General features: G+C 41.2%; 1 protein-coding gene across 8 annotated transcripts in view; it reads right to left on the bottom strand.

Annotated features, from left to right (window-relative positions):
• Osbpl1a (oxysterol binding protein like 1A) overlaps window positions 1–19,141 on the bottom strand; it is a 187,096-nt gene that overhangs the window by 134,017 nt on the left and 33,938 nt on the right. For 4 of the 8 annotated variants that reach the window (XM_052201461.1, XM_052201460.1, XM_052201463.1 and 1 more), the window contains 6 exons: window positions 16,414–16,475; window positions 16,182–16,226; window positions 14,679–14,752; window positions 14,503–14,566; window positions 7,465–7,563; window positions 1,228–1,350 (listed from right to left, as the gene is read on the bottom strand). In XM_052201461.1, the coding sequence (XP_052057421.1) occupies window positions 1,228–1,350; window positions 7,465–7,563; window positions 14,503–14,566; window positions 14,679–14,752; window positions 16,182–16,226; window positions 16,414–16,475 (467 nt within the window). Of the gene's footprint in view, window positions 1–807; window positions 928–1,227; window positions 1,351–7,464; window positions 7,564–14,502; window positions 14,567–14,678; window positions 14,753–16,181; window positions 16,227–16,413; window positions 16,476–19,141 lie in introns of those variants that run through there. The other 4 variants (XM_052201462.1, XM_052201467.1, XM_052201465.1 and 1 more) reach the window with 4 other exon arrangements.

Genomic DNA, 19,141 nt, shown 5'->3' with positions numbered 1-19,141 from the left:
TCTTGGAATTAAAGGGATACACCACCATGCCTGGAACTAAACTTTTTACAGCCACTATTCCTCAAAATCTGGATCAAAAGCCAGTCTTCCATCTCTGAATTGTAGTTCATTCTAAACTAAAATTCCAAATGAAAAGAATAACCATGTCCCTTGTTCAACTGCAAAAACATAAGCAGTAAGTTTAGCTGAGTGGGAGCTTGCCTTGAGGTCACCGCTCCCTTCCTCTGCTCGTCCAGCTCCACTCTGCTTCCTGGTGCTCCTTTATTCTTGAACCATACATTTTGTACTTTTCCTTTCAGAGCTTCCTACACTTGATCAAAACCCTCTTCATGAGACTAAACCAGAGAACAAAGTCTCTGCTGAGCTTCTTGGAGACTTCCTTTGTCAATACAATTAATATAAATCTCTTTACCTTAGCTCAGACACTTCAGACAAGTGCAAAAGCAGCCACATTCTTCACCAAAATACCATAAAAACAGTCTCTAGGCCACTGAAATTCTTCTCTACTGAACCCTCTTGGGCCATGTCTGCAGTTTAAACCACCCTCAGCAACAATGTCTTCCATATCCCTACTAGGATGTCCTATTAAGCATCACTTAAAGCTTGTACTGCTTTCCAAAGTCCCAAACCCCACATCCCTCCAAAAAAAAAAAAAAAAAAAAAAAAAAAAAAAAAAAAGAATGGCCAGGCCTATCACAGCAATACCCCAGTCCCTGGTACCAACTTCTGTCTTAGGATTTTACTGTTGTGAACAGACACCATGACCAAAGTAACTCTTATAAGGACATTTAATTGGGGCTGGCTTACAGGTTCAGAGGTTCAGTCCATTGTCATCAAGGTGGGAGTATGACAGCATCCAGGCAGACATGGTGCAGGAGGAGCTGAGTGTTCCACATCGTTATCCAGAGGAAGCCAGGAGCAGACTGTCTCCAGGCAGCTAGGAGGACGGTCTCCAAGCCCACCCCCACAAGTGACACACTTCCTCCAACAAGGCCACACCTCCTAATAGTGCCACTCCCTGAGCCAAGCATATTCAAACTACCACAAAGAACATCACAGCATTCTCTCCAAGACATTTTATTGTACCATCAAAGCAGAGATATATCAGCAGAACGCTACTGGACAAAGCACTATTACTTCTGCTGTCAGAAGTCATAATTTCAAAACCTAGCCTATAATAGAAAGCACGGGTAAGCTAGCTATGGCAGTTGGATGGTGTCTGCTCACCGCTAAGGACTCCTTCAGGTCCATGGCTGAAACTACATCTTCCTCTTCATCATCAGTCACCTGATCCTGGGAACAATAGTGAGTGCTATATGCAGAGTGTTCTTCAATTGCTTCCAGCCACTTCTGAAACAACCCAAGAATTACAGAGCATTTTTACTCCAAAAAATAACAATAATCTATGAAGCATAAAATTTACATAGATATATATGTAATATATATCTTAATATATGTTATAGAATATATTATTATAGCTTAAATATATTATAGAAATTAAGCAATGAGTAATTTTTTCACATAAAATGACTTGTTTCCAAAACTATTGAATCATTTAATTCTTAGCAGTGGACTTGGACACAATATTATGAATTTAAAATAAAAATTACATATACAATAATCTTAGATTATTTTAAGAAAGCCAACTGCTATGGCTGGGCGTGGTGGCACACGCCTGTAGTCCCAGCACTTGGGAGGCAGAGGCAGGCAGATTTCTGATTTTGAGGCCAGCCTGGTCTACAGAGTGAGTTCCAGGACAGCCAGGGCTACACAGAGAAACCCTGTCTTGAAAAACCAAAAAAAAAAAAAAAAAAAAAAAAGAAAGAAAGAAAGAAAAAGAAAAGAAAAAGAAAAAAGAAAGAAAGAAAGAAAAAAGAAAGAAAGCCAATTGCCTGATGATTTCACTTTTACAAGTTTTAAAAAGAAAATTAGTCTGAAAATATGAACTAAAAATACTTCCTTGTTTCCTTACAAAATCGCATGTTGTAATTTTTATAAGCCTGTGAAATACTAAGAACTAGGATAGCTAATGGACGGTGCTGGGGGTAGAACAGGAGATCAGATGAGGAGGGACAGGGAGGGAATACAAGAAGGGACAGCTACAGCTAAGGGCCTTTTGAAAACCTAATGCAGTAGAAACTTCTTAAAATATACACATATATGAAAAAAAATCTAAACGAAATCACCAAATAATGGGGAAGCAAAGCCCCAACAAATGAATCAACAATTGAAACCTCCAGTTCTGAGAATAGGTTCATCTAATAGAGTTCTGGCCAAAGGAGTGCCATGAATACACCCAAATAATTCAGGTTACGGCCAAGGGTATATACTCTATACACTGATGGTAAGACCCTATTACTGAAGCCAAAAACTATACAACTCATTGAACATGGAGGAATCATGCTGCTGGCAACCTAGAGCCTTCCCCTACTGAGTAGTCTTCATGGTAGTCAGAGGAAGTCTGCACACTAGCAGAGGAGAAAGGCAAACACCAACCCAGCTATAAACCCTTTAATTGATAATGGCGACCTGCCTGCAGAATATGCTGGTACAACAGTAGCACAAAACTTGTTGATTTAACCAATCAATGATCTGATTTCATTTAAGGCCCACTCCATGTGATGAAACCCACACCCAATATCATTGGGTGGCCTGAGATTAGGCAGGAGAAGTCCAAACACTACTGTTCTGCTAAAGGACCATAGCAATAAATGACTCCCAACAACACCCTGCTGTACTGATAGAGCAGTGCCCTGTTCAGCCATCATCACAGAAGCTTCCTTCTGCAGTAAATGGGAAGAAAAACAGACCCACAACAGTGTAGAGAGTGAGAGAGTTTGGTACACCCAGTCCTAAATGGGAGGTCTCCATCAAATCCTTCCCCTCAGAGCTCAGGAAACCTATGAAAGATGAAGCAGAAAGACTGTAAGAGCCAGAGGGGGAGAGGACGCCAAGGAGAAAGGCCTTCTAAACACAGCAGGACCAACACACATATGAACTCAAGAGTTTATATTGGCACGCATGGTCCTTGCACAGTCTAAACCAAAAGGGCCCCAGAGCTGAGAGGGGAAGAAGACACAAGCCCCATCTCTAACCCAGAAGCTATCTCTAAATGATTACTGCTCACCAAGGAAAGATTTGTTTTCTCCAGTGGAGTCTCACTGAGAATACAAACCACCCTTAAGGCCTGACCCCATACCCAGCAGTAAACAGCCAACACAAAATGAATTCAATGTCACCTTTGGAGGCTCCATGTGTTGTCTGAACATTATTTTTATCTTTTAACTTCTTTCTTTCCTTCTTTCCTTCCTTCCTTTTCAAGACTTTTAAATACATATTACAGTTTCCAGTGCTGCACTTTTACGAGATTTGTGTGCATCTGTGTTTCTCTGCATCTCTGCATCTGTGTTTCTCTGCATCTCTGCATCTGTGTTTCCCTGCATCTCTGCATCTGTGTTTCCCTGCGTCTCTGCATCTGTGTTTCCCTGCGTCTCTGCATCTGTGTTTCCCTGCGTCTCTGCATCTGTGTTTCCCTGCGTCTCTGCATCTGTGTTTCCCTGCGTCTCTGCATCTGTGTTTCCCTGCGTCTCTGCATCTGTGTTTCCCTGCGTCTCTGCATCTGTGTTTCCCTGCGTCTCTGCATCTGTGTTTCCCTGCGTCTCTGCATCTGTGTTTCCCTGCGTCTCTGCATCTGTGTTTCCCTGCGTCTCTGCATCTGTGTTTCCCTGCGTCTCTGCATCTGTGTTTCCCTGCGTCTCTGCATCTGTGTTTCCCTGCGTCTCTGCATCTGTGTTTCCCTGCGTCTCTGCATCTGTGTTTCCCTGCGTCTCTGCATCTGTGTTTCCCTGCGTCTCTGCATCTGTGTTTCCCTGCGTCTCTGCATCTGTGTTTCCCTGCATCTCTGCATCTGTGTTTCCCTGCATCTCTGCATCTGTGTTTCTTTGCATCTCTGCATCTGTGTTTCCCTGCATCTCTGCATCTGTTTCATATGTTTTTTCTTTGGCTTTTTCTCTGGTAGTTTACTTGCTTCATCCTATTCCAGTTTATTTGTTTATTTTATTATTATTTTTAGATGCCTATTTATATTCTAATAATTCTAATAATAGGCTATGGATTTGGGTTTGTAGGGAGTTTGGAAGGATCAGGGAGAAACTGGAGGAGAGGAAACTAAAATCAAAATATACTGTATGGAAAAATATTTTCAATTAAAAAATAAGTTAAATGAGAATTAAAATCTGTACTCCACCAAACTGGAAAATCTAAAAGAAATTGATAAATTTCTTGATATATACAACCTACCAAAGTTAAAACAAGATGAAATATACAATTTAAACAGACCAATAACCCATAGCATAAAGTTATTAAAAGTCTCCCAACAAATAAAAGTTAAAAGCAAGATAAGATGATTTCAGCACAAGAATCCTACCAGAGCTTTAAAGAATTAATATCAATATTCCTCAAACTATTCCACAAAATAGAAACTGAAGAAACATTTCCAAGTTCATTTTACAAGGCCACTATTATGATACCAAAACCATACAAAGACCCACTAAGAAAGAAAATTGAAGTAATTTTATTTATGAATACACTCAACAAAATATTTACAAACAGAACACAAGAAAACATCAAAAAATTATATACCATGATCAGGTTGGTGTCATCCCAGAGATGCAGGGATGATTCAACAGAGGTAATCAATAAATGTAATCCACCACATAAACAAACTAAAGACAAAACTGCATGATCATCTCATTAGATACAGAAATGGCCTTTGACAAAAATCTACAATTTTCTCATGAGATATACCTCATGAGATATACCTCAACATAATAAAGGTGGTTTACAGTAAGCCTACAGCCAACATTAACCTAAACAAAGAGAATTCAAAGCAGTTCCACTAAAACCAGGAACATGGAAATAATTCTCTCCATAGCTCTTCAATGTAGAACGTGAAGTCTTAGCTAAAGCAATAAGACAACTGAAGGAGATCTAAAGGTTACAAATTGGAAAGGAAGAAGTCAAATTATATCTTTATCTGAAAATTATATAATTTTATACATAATAGACCCTAAAACTCCATCAAGAAACTTCTATAGTTGGTAAACACTTTCAGCAAAATACATGGATATAAAGTTAGCACATTAAAAATTAACACCCTTCCTATAAACAAATTACAGACTGAGAAAGAAATCAGGGAAACAGTACCTTTCTCAATAGCCTCAAAAAATAAATTTAAAAAAAAGAAAAAAAAAGCTTGTGATAAGACTAACCAAGCATGTGGAAAGACTTGTGTAACAAAGACTTTAAGAAACTGAAGGGAAAAAAATCAAAGACGCCAGAACATAGAAAGATCTCTATACTGGCTGGTTTTGTGTGTCAACTTGACACAGGCTGGAGTTATCACAGAGAAAAGAGCTTCAGTTGGTGACGTGCCTCCATGTGATCCTGCTGTGAGGCATTTTCTCAATTAGTGATCAAGGGGGGAGGGCACCTTGTGTGTGATACCATCCCTGGGCTGATATTCTTAGGTTCTATAAGAGAGCAGGCTGAGCAAGCTAGGGGAAGCAAGCCAGTAAGAAACATCCCCCATGGCCTCTGCATCAGCTCCTGCTTCCAATCCTGCTTGAGTTCCAGTCCTGACTTCCTTTTGTGATGAACAGCAACACAGAAGTGTAAGCTGAATAAACCTTTTCCTCCACAACTTGCTTCTTGGTTATGATGTTTGTGCAAGAATAGAAACCCTGACTAAGACAATCTCCCATGCTCATGGTACAGTAGAATTCAAGTTATGAAAATGGCTATCCTATTAAATGCATCTACAGATTCAACAGAATTCCAATACAGTTCTTCGTGGATATTGGAAAATATTTCAACTTCATTTGGAAACACAGGCACACAAAAGAAACAGGATAGCTAAAACAATAGTGAATAATTTAAAAACTGCTGGAGGTATCACTATCCTAGATTTCAAGTGTACTACAGAACAAACAGCATAATGTTAGCATAAACACAGACACATTGATCAGTGGAATGGAGTCAAACACCCACAGGTAAGTCGACACACCTATGTAGACCTGAATTTTCACAAAGAGGTCAAAAATACACACTGAAGACAAAACAGCACCGTTAACAATGGTGCTATTCAAACCAGGTGACTGCATGAAAATAGACCCATATTTAGCATTCTGGTCACTCAAGTCCAAGTGGATCAGGAACAAGAGCAGATATCCTGAATGTGGTAGAATAGAAAGTGAGGAGCAGCCTTGAAGTCATTGGAAAGGAAAGAACTTTCTGAACAGGACACCAACAGAACAGGCACTAAGGACAACAATCAACACATAGGACCTCATGAAGCTGAAAAGTTTTTCAGTGGCAAAGGACCCCATCATTTGGGCAAAGAAACCTACAAAATAGGAAAAAAAATATTTACCAATTTTACATCTGCTAGAGGGTTGGCATCTAAAATATCCAAAGAACTAAAAGAAATAAACCAACCCTTAAGATCAAGAAAACAGTCCACTTTATAAATCTGCCACTAAAATTCTTCTGCCAAACTTGAACTATGATATTTGCAGTAGACAAGTTCATCCAGGCTGGGAAGACGGCACAATGATTGCATCAGCACAAAGACGTAAAGCCAGTGTTCAAAACCTTCGTAAAAAAGCCCAGATTATAAACAAACAAATGTGGTGGCACACACCTCTGATCTCAGCACTTGGGAAGCAAAGGCAGGCGGATCTCTGAGTTCAAAACCAGCCTGGTCTATAGACCTAGATCGAGAACAGCCAAAACTATACAAAGAAATCCTGTCTTGAATAGCACCCCAGGTTGTCCTCTGATCTCCCCATGGAAACACATGCACTTCCTCACATATGATTGTGTATATACACAGGAAGCGAGAACACACAAACATAAATAAGCCAAAACCCTATTTTGAAAACAGTAAGGACTTGAGATGGATCCGTGAGTAGATGTGCTTACTATACAAGTCCCATGAGGTGAGTGTGAACCCTGGCTCACATCTGTAACTGCACCCATCACTCCTCTACTGAGATGGGAAGAGAGACAAGAGAATCACCCAGAAACTAGCCTGGAGTACACAGAGGGCAGGAAAAAAAAGACTGCTTTATCCAGATGGAAGATGAGGACAGACTCCCAAGAGTTGTCCTGTGAGCTCCACACAAAGCTGTGTACACCACACACACTCACACACACACACACACACACACTCACACACTCACATACACACACTCACACACTCACACACACACACACTCACACACATACACGCGCCCACACATGCACTCACACACACACACACACACGCACACACACTCACATAAATAAATAAATAAATAAATAAATAAATAAATAAATAAATGTTCCTTATTTTAAAAGTTCTATTTATGTATTTACTTCTATGTCTAAGTAACATTCTTTATATGAGTCGATGCATAAGATTACCTCTCTTGATTGCTGCGGGCTGTTCTTCGGAACCCTGAAGCCATGAACCGTGTCATCAAAGCATCGAATAGAGAAGAGGCAGCTGTCTGTAGGTTTCACCTAAATATAAAGAAACCAGAAAACAATGCTCACTCACTGAAAACAATCCCTGAAATTATCCCTCACAAATGCAACACTTTAGTACCATGCAAGAACACTTGGTGCGGCAATCTGAAAGGCTGACAGACGTCAGGAGACGTGCGTCCCCAGGAGACTGAAGGCTCCGCAGTAGCAGCTTCCCCACACCAGCCCTGCCATCAGCCTGCTCGATCCAGACAACACTCTGGACTCACTGTGCTTGTGGCCTTGGGTTTCCCAGCAATTAAACATAAATTAGCATGTACCTGGGCTACAAAATCCTGTACATGTCAAGGCTCCATCTTTATACCACTCCTGAAGGTTTCCTCTGTGCCAAAGGTAGAAAATGTTTTAGCTGAGTTTAAAGGATAATTGGTAGGTAAGGTTGAAGATGAGTTGGTAGAAGAGGTAAAAAGAATTAGAAATAATTCTTTTTTAATAAAAAATTAGAAATGGAGCGGATTTAAAGGCACAAAGGTGGGACTTGTGTTCCTAGGCCCTACACAGGAATGCCAGTAGGAAACAACTATGTCAACCCTCCCACTGTCTCCACCCAAAACAAAACCTGCCACAGAAGGAACTGGAGCGGCAACAACCATCCACGCGAGGGCTGAGTGCTCCCCTGCAGGAGCCACAGTCAGAGGCTACGGAAGTCATTCCCACAGCCCAAGGTGTTTCAAGGGCACAGGTGGGACAGCTGGCTGGCTTTGAGAATTACTGAGGCGAAGCTGGACAGCTACAAGTACTTAAGAGAGCAGGTGCTCTCCCCACAGACCATCTGGAGTCCCCGTCTATCCCATCACTGACTGATCTGGGAAGCGCACATCACAGATTCAAAAACAACTCACCCAGACAAGGGCAATGTGAAGTGAGACCAGAGGCTGCTCAAGACAGGGGAGGCTAAAGTCCAGAGCAAGCCGAGTACCAGAACCCACTCCCCAGGACACACCGTGCACTGTGCTAAGGTTGTCACTGTAAGTGACCTAACGTGAGGAAGGAAGGAAGCAAAAACACATTTAAAACGATTCATTAAAAATCAAAAACTGTCAGAATACAAATAGAAACTAAAGAGAAAATATATACCACCACAGGAGACAGAAAAAAAATTCAGATAGGTTCAAAGTAAATGATAAGTAGTCAAATGGCCAGGCTGATCATATTAACATCAGACAAAAATCAATTTTAAAACAAAATGTCAATTAGGAAACTATCAACAAGTAGGTAATCAATAACAGCCACAGATGTAGAACTCTACATGCACAGATAGAGCTCTTAATACTTCATCAATTGGTAATAACAATAAACTAGAGAAAACAAATGATGTGAATACCACCATGACTCAACTTATAAGACCTATTCCTTAACAATAAAAAATACTCTTACTTTATTTATTATGTATGAATTTTTTACATGTGTGCATATATATGCACCACATTTGTATATGGTGTCTACAGAGGTCAGAAAAGGGTGTTAGATCCCCTAGTAATAAAGTTATACACACAGCTATGAGCCACTACATGGGTTGCTAAGAAATAAACCAATATTCTCTGCAAAAGCAACAAATGCTCTTAGCTGCTAAACCATCTATCTTCCTGGTATCAAGTACAAATACACTATTATTATATTACATAAGTACAGTTATTGAACAAGCCTCAGTAAGTCTGACAATAGAAATCATAAACTATATGTTCTAAACCAAAATGAAATTATTAATCCACAGCGAGATGATAAAAAAAAAAGCCCAATTATTTGGGGATTAAACATCACACTTCAAATATTTAGAATTATTAACTGGCTCTAATCAGAAATCATAACAAAATCAGAAAACAGTTTAAATGATAATGAACTAAAACCTACTAAAGCTAGTGGGGTAAGACAAAAACCAGCTAATAGTAAAATATGGTTTGAAGGATCTGTAAGTAAAGAAGACTGATCTCCCTGTTTTAAGTTTAAACCTTAAGAAACTATGACAGCATGCACAAGGTCCAGGTCCAATCCTAGGACCCAAACTAAACCCCATCAAACTATGAGAAAACAAGTTAAATCCATGCAACTAAAGTTTGGGGCTCTTTTGTTGTTGGTTTTGTTTGTTGTTATTTTTTTGGATATTTTCTTAACTTACATTTCAAATGTTATCCCCTTTCCCGTCAAACCCTCTCTCAGAAACCCCCTATCCCATCCTCCCTCCCTCTGCTTCTATGAGGGTGTTCCTCCACCTACCCGACTCCCACCTCCCTGCCCTCAATTCCCCTACATTGGGGCATCTATTGAACCTTCATAGGACCAATGACCTCTCCTCCCATTGATGCCTGACAAGGCCATCCTCTGCTACGTATGCAGCTGGAGCCATGTGTACCCCTTGGTTGATGGCTTAGTCCCTGGGAGCTCTGGGGGGGGGGGTCTGCCTGGTTGATATTGCTGTTCTTCCTATGAGGCTGCAAATCCCTTCAGCTCCTTCAGTCCTTTCTCTAACTCCTCCATTGAGGACCCCGCACTCAGTCCAATGGTTGGCTGTGAGAATCCGCCTCTGCCTTTGTAAGGCTCTGGTGAGGCTTCTCAGGAGACAGCCATATCAGGCTCCTTTCAGAAGCATTTCTTGGCATCCACACTAGTGCCAAGGTTTGGTGACTGTATATGGGATGAATCCCCAGGCGGGACAGTCTCTTTCCTTCAGTCTCTGTTCTACACTTTATCTCCATATTTTGTTGCTGTTGTTGTTTTAATGCCACGAATGGTGGTGCATGCCTGCAATCCCAGCACTTGGAATGTAGAGACTGGATGACCAGGAACTAAAGGTCACCTTTCCTCCCCTACACAGTGAGTTCAAGACCAGCCTGAGCTACATAAAGCATCCTCCCTGTTGGGTGGCGCTCATGCCGAAAGGTGCTATGAGGAAGAGTCAGTAAACTGTCCTTACCCACTTGTAGACCACTTGTAGACCCTGAATGCAGTACTACTAACAGTTCAGACAAGATGCTCCCAAAGGTACAGTAGTTGAAAGCCTATTACAGGGATGATAACTACCCTCTGACTAGATCTGAACCCTGACCCACAGGAGGGAATTCTCATCTGGTACTGTGAACACAGTGAAGATATAATGTCTAGGGATTTCATAGGCCTTCATAGGGAAGACATTGCTGTCATTTTGCTAAATGAAGATGGTGTGCCCATCAAATTACTTCCTAAACAACTGTGTTTATTCTCATAGATTACTATTTCTATCATCTCTGGAAGAAAAGAAGTTTCCTCTTTGCATAGGTTCATAGTCAAAGTAATGAGAATAAGTGGCAGTCTAATGGTCAGCCACAAAGAGAGCATCTGTATTGTCACCACCACCATCAACTCCCAACCACCACCTTCAAGGGTCACAAACCCTGCAGAAAGGTAAACATGATTGTAAAATCCAGAAGAAGGGCACATGGTACATAGGATATAAGAGAAGGAGGAAGAAGAGGAAGGAGGAGAAAGAAGAAGAAAAAGAAGAGGAGGAGGAGGAAGAAGAAATAATAATAATTAATAATAATAATATCATTGTGGGGTAAAACCAAACCAAATAGCAGCATACAAAAATACATGAGCTATGTCCCACCATAAAAATCATCACAGGTGTTCATCAGTTCACAAACAGCCAAAACAATCTTATAAGCAATGAACAAACTTTTTCAGCTTAAAACACATTGCAAAGCCACAGTAAAGAAAACTGTGTGATACCAGCAGGTACATGAGTCAATGAAAGAACCAGACCTCGTTCACAGTCAAGTGATTTCAGAAGAGTCTGCCAAGACCACTTAGTCATGGAAAGGAAGCAGATACTCCAAACCACAGTGAGTGCAACTAGGTATCCACAGCAGAAGAATCAAGCTAAGTCTGTACCTTATACCATGTATGAAACATAATCTACGAAATTCATGAAAGAAAAGATAAGGGAGAGAAAAGACAGTGTACCTGAAATGCTGTCCTAGCCAAAGCGCCATTGCAGGAGTGACCAAGGTAACCAGGAAAATCACATCGGGTCAAAAATCTAAGCCCTCGGGGTATGTCAAAGAACACCAGCATCCAAATGCAGAGGCCATTCAGAGTGGAAAAACCGTCAGATCATTATGTGTACAAATATCCAGAATACAAAAAGAACACCTACAACAACAAAAAAATCACCCACTGAACTGAACAACAGGCAAAGGACTTACACAGACATTCCTTCAAAAACTATTCAAGGGTCACACCTGAGGTGAGCTACAGACGAGCCGGAAGCATCTCCGCGCTCCCTGACCTCCTACACTCTGGGTCCCCTTGACCAGAAGCACAGCTGGGAGCAGCTTTGGGAGCTGGAGCACCACTGCAAGATGGAACCATACCCGGACCTCCAGGCTCCAAAGATCACAGCCTCTGACTCAAACTAAAGGAGGAACAAGGTGAGGTTTGGTTCATCCAGGATCCTTGGAGCAGGAGATGGGCCCTCCCTTGGCCAGGCTGCAGCAGTCTGCCCAGGATGATACCTCTTCTTCCCGCAAAGCCCTCTGCTGCCAGCCACCAAGCTTGAAGTACAGGCTTGGTCCCATCAATCCCCGATGGGACCAGCTGTAAGCACGGCTGCTGATCCCCATTCCCCATGGGACAACTCCTACATGCAGCATAAAAACTGCTTCCCCCAACTCCCCTTTCAGACTCCTGGCTGCACCAAACTCACCAAATGGTGAATGCATTCCAGAAACCTCAAGGTCAATGTTTGAATACCTGGGTGCCAGGACAGATGACACTGGACAGAAAAGGTGTTGCAAACACTGAGTCTCCAACTAGGGCCTCCACTAGAACCTGCAGGGCCATACCCCACAGGTGTGGATCCAATTCTCTTAACAGCTTCCCCTCAAAGCTGGCCTATACTATACCTCAGGCTAGTTATCAACTCAATATGTAGCACAGTATGACACTGATGTCTTCCCTCCTTTCCCCAAGGCATGATTACAGACTAACATATACTGCCAGAACAACTATTTCCCAAGAGATTAACTGGTTAACACTGATAGCTTTTTTCCCCTCTGTGACCTGATCATTCATTTTGTGCCAATGACTATTTTATTGGTTCTGGGGGGGGGGGGTGTATTCTTGGTCTATTGGTGTTTCTGAGTGTACCTGCTTGGGGATTTAGATATGGGAGTGGCTCACTGATAAATGAAATTGTTTATTAAAAAAATTAACTGTTTTTTTTTAAAAAAAACTATTCACAGATGATCAAAATACACCTAAAAAGATGTCACACTCCACTAAGACAGCAAAAGACAAATTCCAACCGTACTGAGGTACCACAGCTCACACTTGAAGATGACCACAATCCAAAGAACAAGACGCAGTGTTGGTGAGCTGAGAACCCTCTAGATTCTAAAACTGGAACCACAATATAAGCCATCAGGTCTATTTTTAGGCAAATATTATCAAAGTAACTTCTGCTCATGCTCATTACATGGGTAGACATAGTCCACAGTGGTCAAGAAATTTAAAGAACTAAATGTCCACTGACAGCTGAATAATGATAAAGAAAACTTGGCATATGTATACAAAGGCACAGAATGTTGTAAAAAGGAAATCTAATGGCATACTACAACATGGATGAATCTGGAGGACATTGTGCTAAGTCAAACAGGCTATCACAAAAAGACAAGCATGACTCCACTTCTGTATGGACCCTGGAGCGATCAGGTTCATCAAGATAGAGAGTGGCTGCACAGCAGAAGCTGAGGTGAATGGTCTGAATCCAACAGACTGCCCGTTAGGGGAGGAAAAGATTTCTGGGACTGCGTGCTATTCAAACTAGCAGAATAATTAAGTGTACTTAATGTCACAGTGTAAAATAGTGTTATGTTCTATATATTATAGATATTGTATTATAATTTTAAAACGACAGCTAAGGATAGGAATGCCTGTATTAAAAAATCTCAATCAATCTAGGCATCTACCCCAGGAGAGAAGAAATTGAGCACAGCTTGATTCATGTGAGTATTCAGTAACTCTATTTATCTTGTGCTGATACAACTCAGATACAGCTGTAAGCAGACCACTACGGAAGAAATTAGAAGTTATAAAACAGGCAGCAGCATAACACAGCAGGACCTAATTATTCCACAGAAGCTAAAGTTTTGAAAATGAAGTGGGAGAAACTTAACAAGTTCACTTTATAAAAAGTAAACTAATAAAAAGATCGCAGTAGAGTAAGAACCTTAGTGTAGCGCAGAACCAAGGGGTAGGAGAGAACAGGCAGAAGGCGGCGGACAGGAAGGTCAAGATGAGCATGCATAGATTCAGTCTGCTGTGTCCAGAGAGGACAAGACAGAAAGGCCTGGAAATGGACGACTCGGTCACAGTGTGTGCTGAACTGACAGGGCAGTTCACTCAGCCTGTAACCTCTCAAGGGGCCTACAGAGCGTACTAAGGCGGAGAGCAAGACACGTGCACTTGAGGGCAGGCAGGCTGCTACAGTACAACCCTACTGCCCTTAGATGTGCCTGGGCTCCAAGCTAGACCAGTCAGTAAACAGAGACATCTCAGACTCCTAGAGAGCAGCCGGGAGTGAGTCCAGGAACTGATTCTGACAGGCTTGAAGTTCCATTGTAATCCCAGAGAAGCTTCCACCATCCAGATTCACCCACAGGAAAGACACGCACGCACCGCCAGTGTGGACAGCTGTCTAGATTGTTTTAGATCACCTGTTCTAAACACGAGTGGAAAGCAACAAGTTGACTCTGTGTGTGTGTGTGTGTGTCTATGTGTGCACACGTGTGCGTGCCTGCACACGCACAAACAGAATCTTTAACTGCAATTGCTCTCAGATGTGAAACCCAGTACCCATGGATTCTCTAGTGTCTGCAATGTTTGGACCACCCACTGCAGCACTGACTTCAGTCTGTACAAACACACATCTCATCTTACCGTGCACACCGCTTGAGTCAGGTGTTTGCATCCTTGGCGGTAAGAATTATGGATGGCATCAGGCCTTCAAGACAAAAATTATATCAAGGCAAAGAAAAAGACCTAAATGAAAATATGTCTAATATTTTAAATGTTATATTCTAAAACCTAGTAAGTATAAGGATAATAATACTTACTGTTTCCGATACCAGGAAAGGACTCCATGTTCTAACACTACCCAGAATAACTTCCAGCCAAAAAATCTTGAACTCTAAAGGAAAAGAACAAAAATTTTCCATGCTTACGTGTCTGGATTCAAATATGTAACTAAGGAAAAGTAATTAAGCTTAAATAGACATATCTGAGACTTCCACCTAGACAGGAAGACTAAACAATAAACTGTAATAAATTTGAGCTCAGATAGTAAATGCAATGATGTGAGCAGAGCCCTCTCTACAGAGTGTCTGAACACAGAACACAATGCCACACTCGTAAGGTCACAGCTTATGGTTCTAATCGTTCTGTTCAGGACTGACTACAGAAAACAGCAGTTCTGGGCCTTAAACACAATTACCTCAAAGTTGTGATTGCATGTCTAAAAAGAGTTAACCTAAATCCACTTATATACTATACTTACACACAAAAAAATTCACATACAAACACTGCTTATGGATGCAAATTGCAGTAAGCACTACCATGGTTTATTCTAGAAAATAACTAAATTGTAAAATACATAGAAATATTTACACCACAAAATGTCCTTCCTAGGACAATTCAGAAACTAACTTTCTGTGAAGTCTTCCATAATTTGATGTTTATAACAAAAGCACTATGGCGTTTATGACTTGATGAGGAAAAAAAATACTTTCTTCTACTCCTCTCTGTTAAACTTAACTCACTTTAAAGTATAACCACCCTAAAATGAAGTGATTGATACAATGTTAAGAGGCCTTTGAAATGGACAAGTAAGATATCAATCATCTATAGATATGTATAGCCCAATAAACCCCTCATGACTTGAAAATATTGTAACTACAAATATTCATTTAGGGGCTGAGAATGTAGCTGTGCGGCAGACATCTTACCTAGCACAAAGAGGCCTTGTATTCAGTTCACAGAACCACCCAAACCCTGAGTCAAGCAAGAGCTTAGAACATACGCTATCCAGCACCGCAGCTCGGCTGAGAACACTCCTGTTTACCGTAGCTGCGATTGAACAAAAGCTACCTCACAAGGGAGCACATCCCATAACAAGCTGCAGAGTGTCCCAGGAACACACATGGATGGACGTTTACAGCCACACGAGCCAGGCCAGAGAGTTTTCTGAGTCTGCTTGTGCCTGGCAATGTATGCTTTGTGCGTGGGGGGAAGGGGCTAAAACACGCAAACCATTATGCCAAGCAAGACGGCAACACTGCCCTGCGCCATCTCGGCTGCTGCCCCCGTGGCCACATGGTTGCCTGGGAGCTGCAGCTCACCAGTACCATCCAAGCACAAGGCAAGAAAAGATAAAAATTCCAAATTAGAGTATAGGTGCTACCAATTCACATCTTTATATGGAACTAAAAAGTAAAAAAACTCATAAATCATGGTCAGTAAGGGACATGGTCAGTAAGTCTGAAAACACTGGAGAGAAAAGAAAAGCAAACAGAAACAAGGCATTACACATCCCCCGGGCCTCCCACTTACAGCCATCCTACCTTCCAGAGAGGGCCCTCGTAGCGTTTCAGTGCTTTGTGGACAACCTGTTGGAAACACGGTTTATTAAAGACGCACCCACAGAGCTCAGGCAGTCGTTCAATTCTTTTCAAAAGACTTTGATTCAGGAAATTGGAAATTTAGACATTTAAGGAATTAGAAAGCTAGCCGCTCAATCCATCAATAGATACCTTAGAAACCTAGAAATTTAAGAGTTAGTCCACCAATACACACCTTATTACCAATGAGAATGTGCTTCATTTCAGCACCATGGGCAAGGTCAAGAGGTTTCTGATCTGTGTAAAACACAAGGAAAAATGTCATTATGTCAGCTACACAACAAAATTTACTGCGACTATACCATATAATGCTCCTTTGTGCTTTCAAAAACTCTTTCCCACCAGCAAAAAATAAAAACAAAATCACCTGCCAGAAGTGTCCTTCTTGGTTCTTGAGGGCCTCCTGCTAAAGGAGCTATTAAGTCAGAAAATCTGACTGTCCCCAGAGCACTCTGTGCAGGTACTGTGGCCAGGCAGGTTTCTGTCTATAAATGACTGGTGGGACAAATTACCACAAGCTTACCAGCTTAAAACAATACAGACTTCTTATCCCATAGTCAATTTGTTTAAATTAAGCCTCACATTAACTTGTTGGTTAATTATTCATTTTTTTAGGATTTATTTATTTTTGCAGCTATATTCAGACACCAAAAGAGAGCATCGGATCCCATTACAGATGGTTGTGAGTTACCATCCCATGTGGTTCCTCGGAATCGAACTCAGGACCTCTGAAAGAGCAGCCAGTGCTCTTAACGGCTAAGCCATCTCTCCAACCCAACTGTTCAATTCTTTTTTTTTTTCCAATTCTTTAAAAAATAAGAAAAAAACCCTGGTATGTATTATTGTTTCTACTTCTAATGAAATTTTTTATGTGCCAATCACCATTATAAAGCACCAGTGATTTACAATGAACAACACAGGACACAGTAAAAAAAAAGTATTCTAAAAGAGACATAACAGGTAATAAACCATGGCATGCTAACATAATTAGTGGCAGATCGACAGACAATAGCTACCACTTCAGGTAGAAAGTGAGGGACTGGTCCCAGATGACTTCGCTGGGGAAGGGATGATTACTGAAAAGGATCTTGTGAAAACTCAGGGAACAGCTAATGCAAAAGCCCCAGGAGAGAAACGAGACAGAGTGCGAGAGACCAGAAGGTGGTGCACGCAGAACTAGATGTCTGCGAGCAACTATAAGTGAGCTGTGTTTTCTAGACGCGATGGGATGGCTCTGGAAGGTCTCGAGACAAACAGTAATATGACTTGACTGATTTTTTAATTCTGTCAAAGTGTTTAAGTATAAACTTTGAGAAAGTAAAATATAACTGACTGATCCTATTATAGTGCTTCAGGTTTTTATCACCTCTATTAACATAGAAATTCATATGCTATACAATTTTAATTTAAACCACACACCATACAATTAGAATTTGAAGGTCATAATTAAGCCATCGTTAAAGAACTCAGAACAGTACAACTCTGACATGGTTGTCTATGGAGTCTTTATCTTACATTAATATAATGAAATGTATATCAAGGGAATGGTATGCTCTCTGGAATGGCTTCAAGATGATCCAGAAGTGGGAGGCTGAACGGAGAAAGGCCATTGTTTTTAATCTAGTGAAAAGATTACGAGCTTGACTTGGTTCTGAGACAGATTAACACAACTGCTGATGTGTGTGAAGCAGGGGCTACTGACATCTGCTTCTTGAGTGAGGAGAAAAACCCTTTTTAAAATGTTCACTGAGAACTGTCATCAATTCGGTCTTTCTACACAGCACCTAGAAAGACAAAGGTCTGCAGATTCTGATATCCCCCACTGTGTCTGTAGGGGCCTTTGGAGAAACTATCCTTCCAGCAGAGGGAAAAATGGTAGTATGATTTCTTTCACAAAAGTCTGCCCTAATGCCAAAAATAAATTCTGAGCTGCTGCCAACCGGATGAAACCTCAGCCTCGTCTCTGGACTCACTGTCTGCAGAACCAGGCAGACAGGAAGAACTCAATTAAGCACACGCAGAACTAAATGACCAGGCTTCCTACCTACATGAACTTATAACTAGCAATTTCACAAGAAAAATGTATGTGTTATCAAAGCAAAAGAACTTATAACCAGCAATTTTACAAGAAAAATATGTGTGTTATCAAAGCAAAAGAAAATCAATGGAACAATACAATATTAGAAAATGCATGAAACATTTTTGTCCTTTAATGAGGAAAAAAAAATACCACCTCTCTTCAAATTAATTTGCACAGAAGGGAATTTCAGTTGAGCCCTATCAGTACTTTTACTAGGAGCCCAACGCCTTCCAGCGTCATGTGCAGCTGTGCAGGTACAGCAGCATCCAGGTCAGCAACTGATGCCCAGAAGGAAGGCGAGCGCATGGAATGCATTCCAAAGATTAGCAGTTTTTTACACCATCCTTAAGAATGCTTCCATACACAGCAAATCTGACTACTGCTAAAAGAATGCCTAACCGCAAAGTCAATTATTGGAGGCAATTTTTTGGACATTCACAGATATTTCCAAAATAGTAAAAACTTTGGATCACCAAATGCTGCTTTCCAAGATTGCTCTACACGCTAAAGTAGAACAAGGTAAACGTTGGCTTTCTCTTGTCCGTGTGGGAATGGCCAAGTGGCCCTATTACAGTGAAGGTCATGTCTCAGTGTGTTTTGGTTTTTACTTTCTCATATAAAATGGTCCCAAAGAACCATGCTGAAAGGCTGGACAGTGTTTCTAAGTGCAAGCTTATGATGCACCTCAAAGAGAAACCCTAAGGTAGAGATGCTGCACTCAGCTAAGGCACCGTTGGCCATGGCGTATGCTAATGGGTCAGCAGCATGTATTGCAGAGGGACCTGAAACAGTAGCGCCCGTAAAGCAAGGCTGCACACTGACC

Source organism: Apodemus sylvaticus, chromosome 13 (assembly GCF_947179515.1).
Source record: "Apodemus sylvaticus chromosome 13, mApoSyl1.1, whole genome shotgun sequence".
NCBI lineage: Eukaryota > Metazoa > Chordata > Mammalia > Rodentia > Muridae > Apodemus > Apodemus sylvaticus.
Note: the sequence above shows the minus strand (reverse complement) of the source record. Positions and strands in the feature narration are given on the sequence as shown.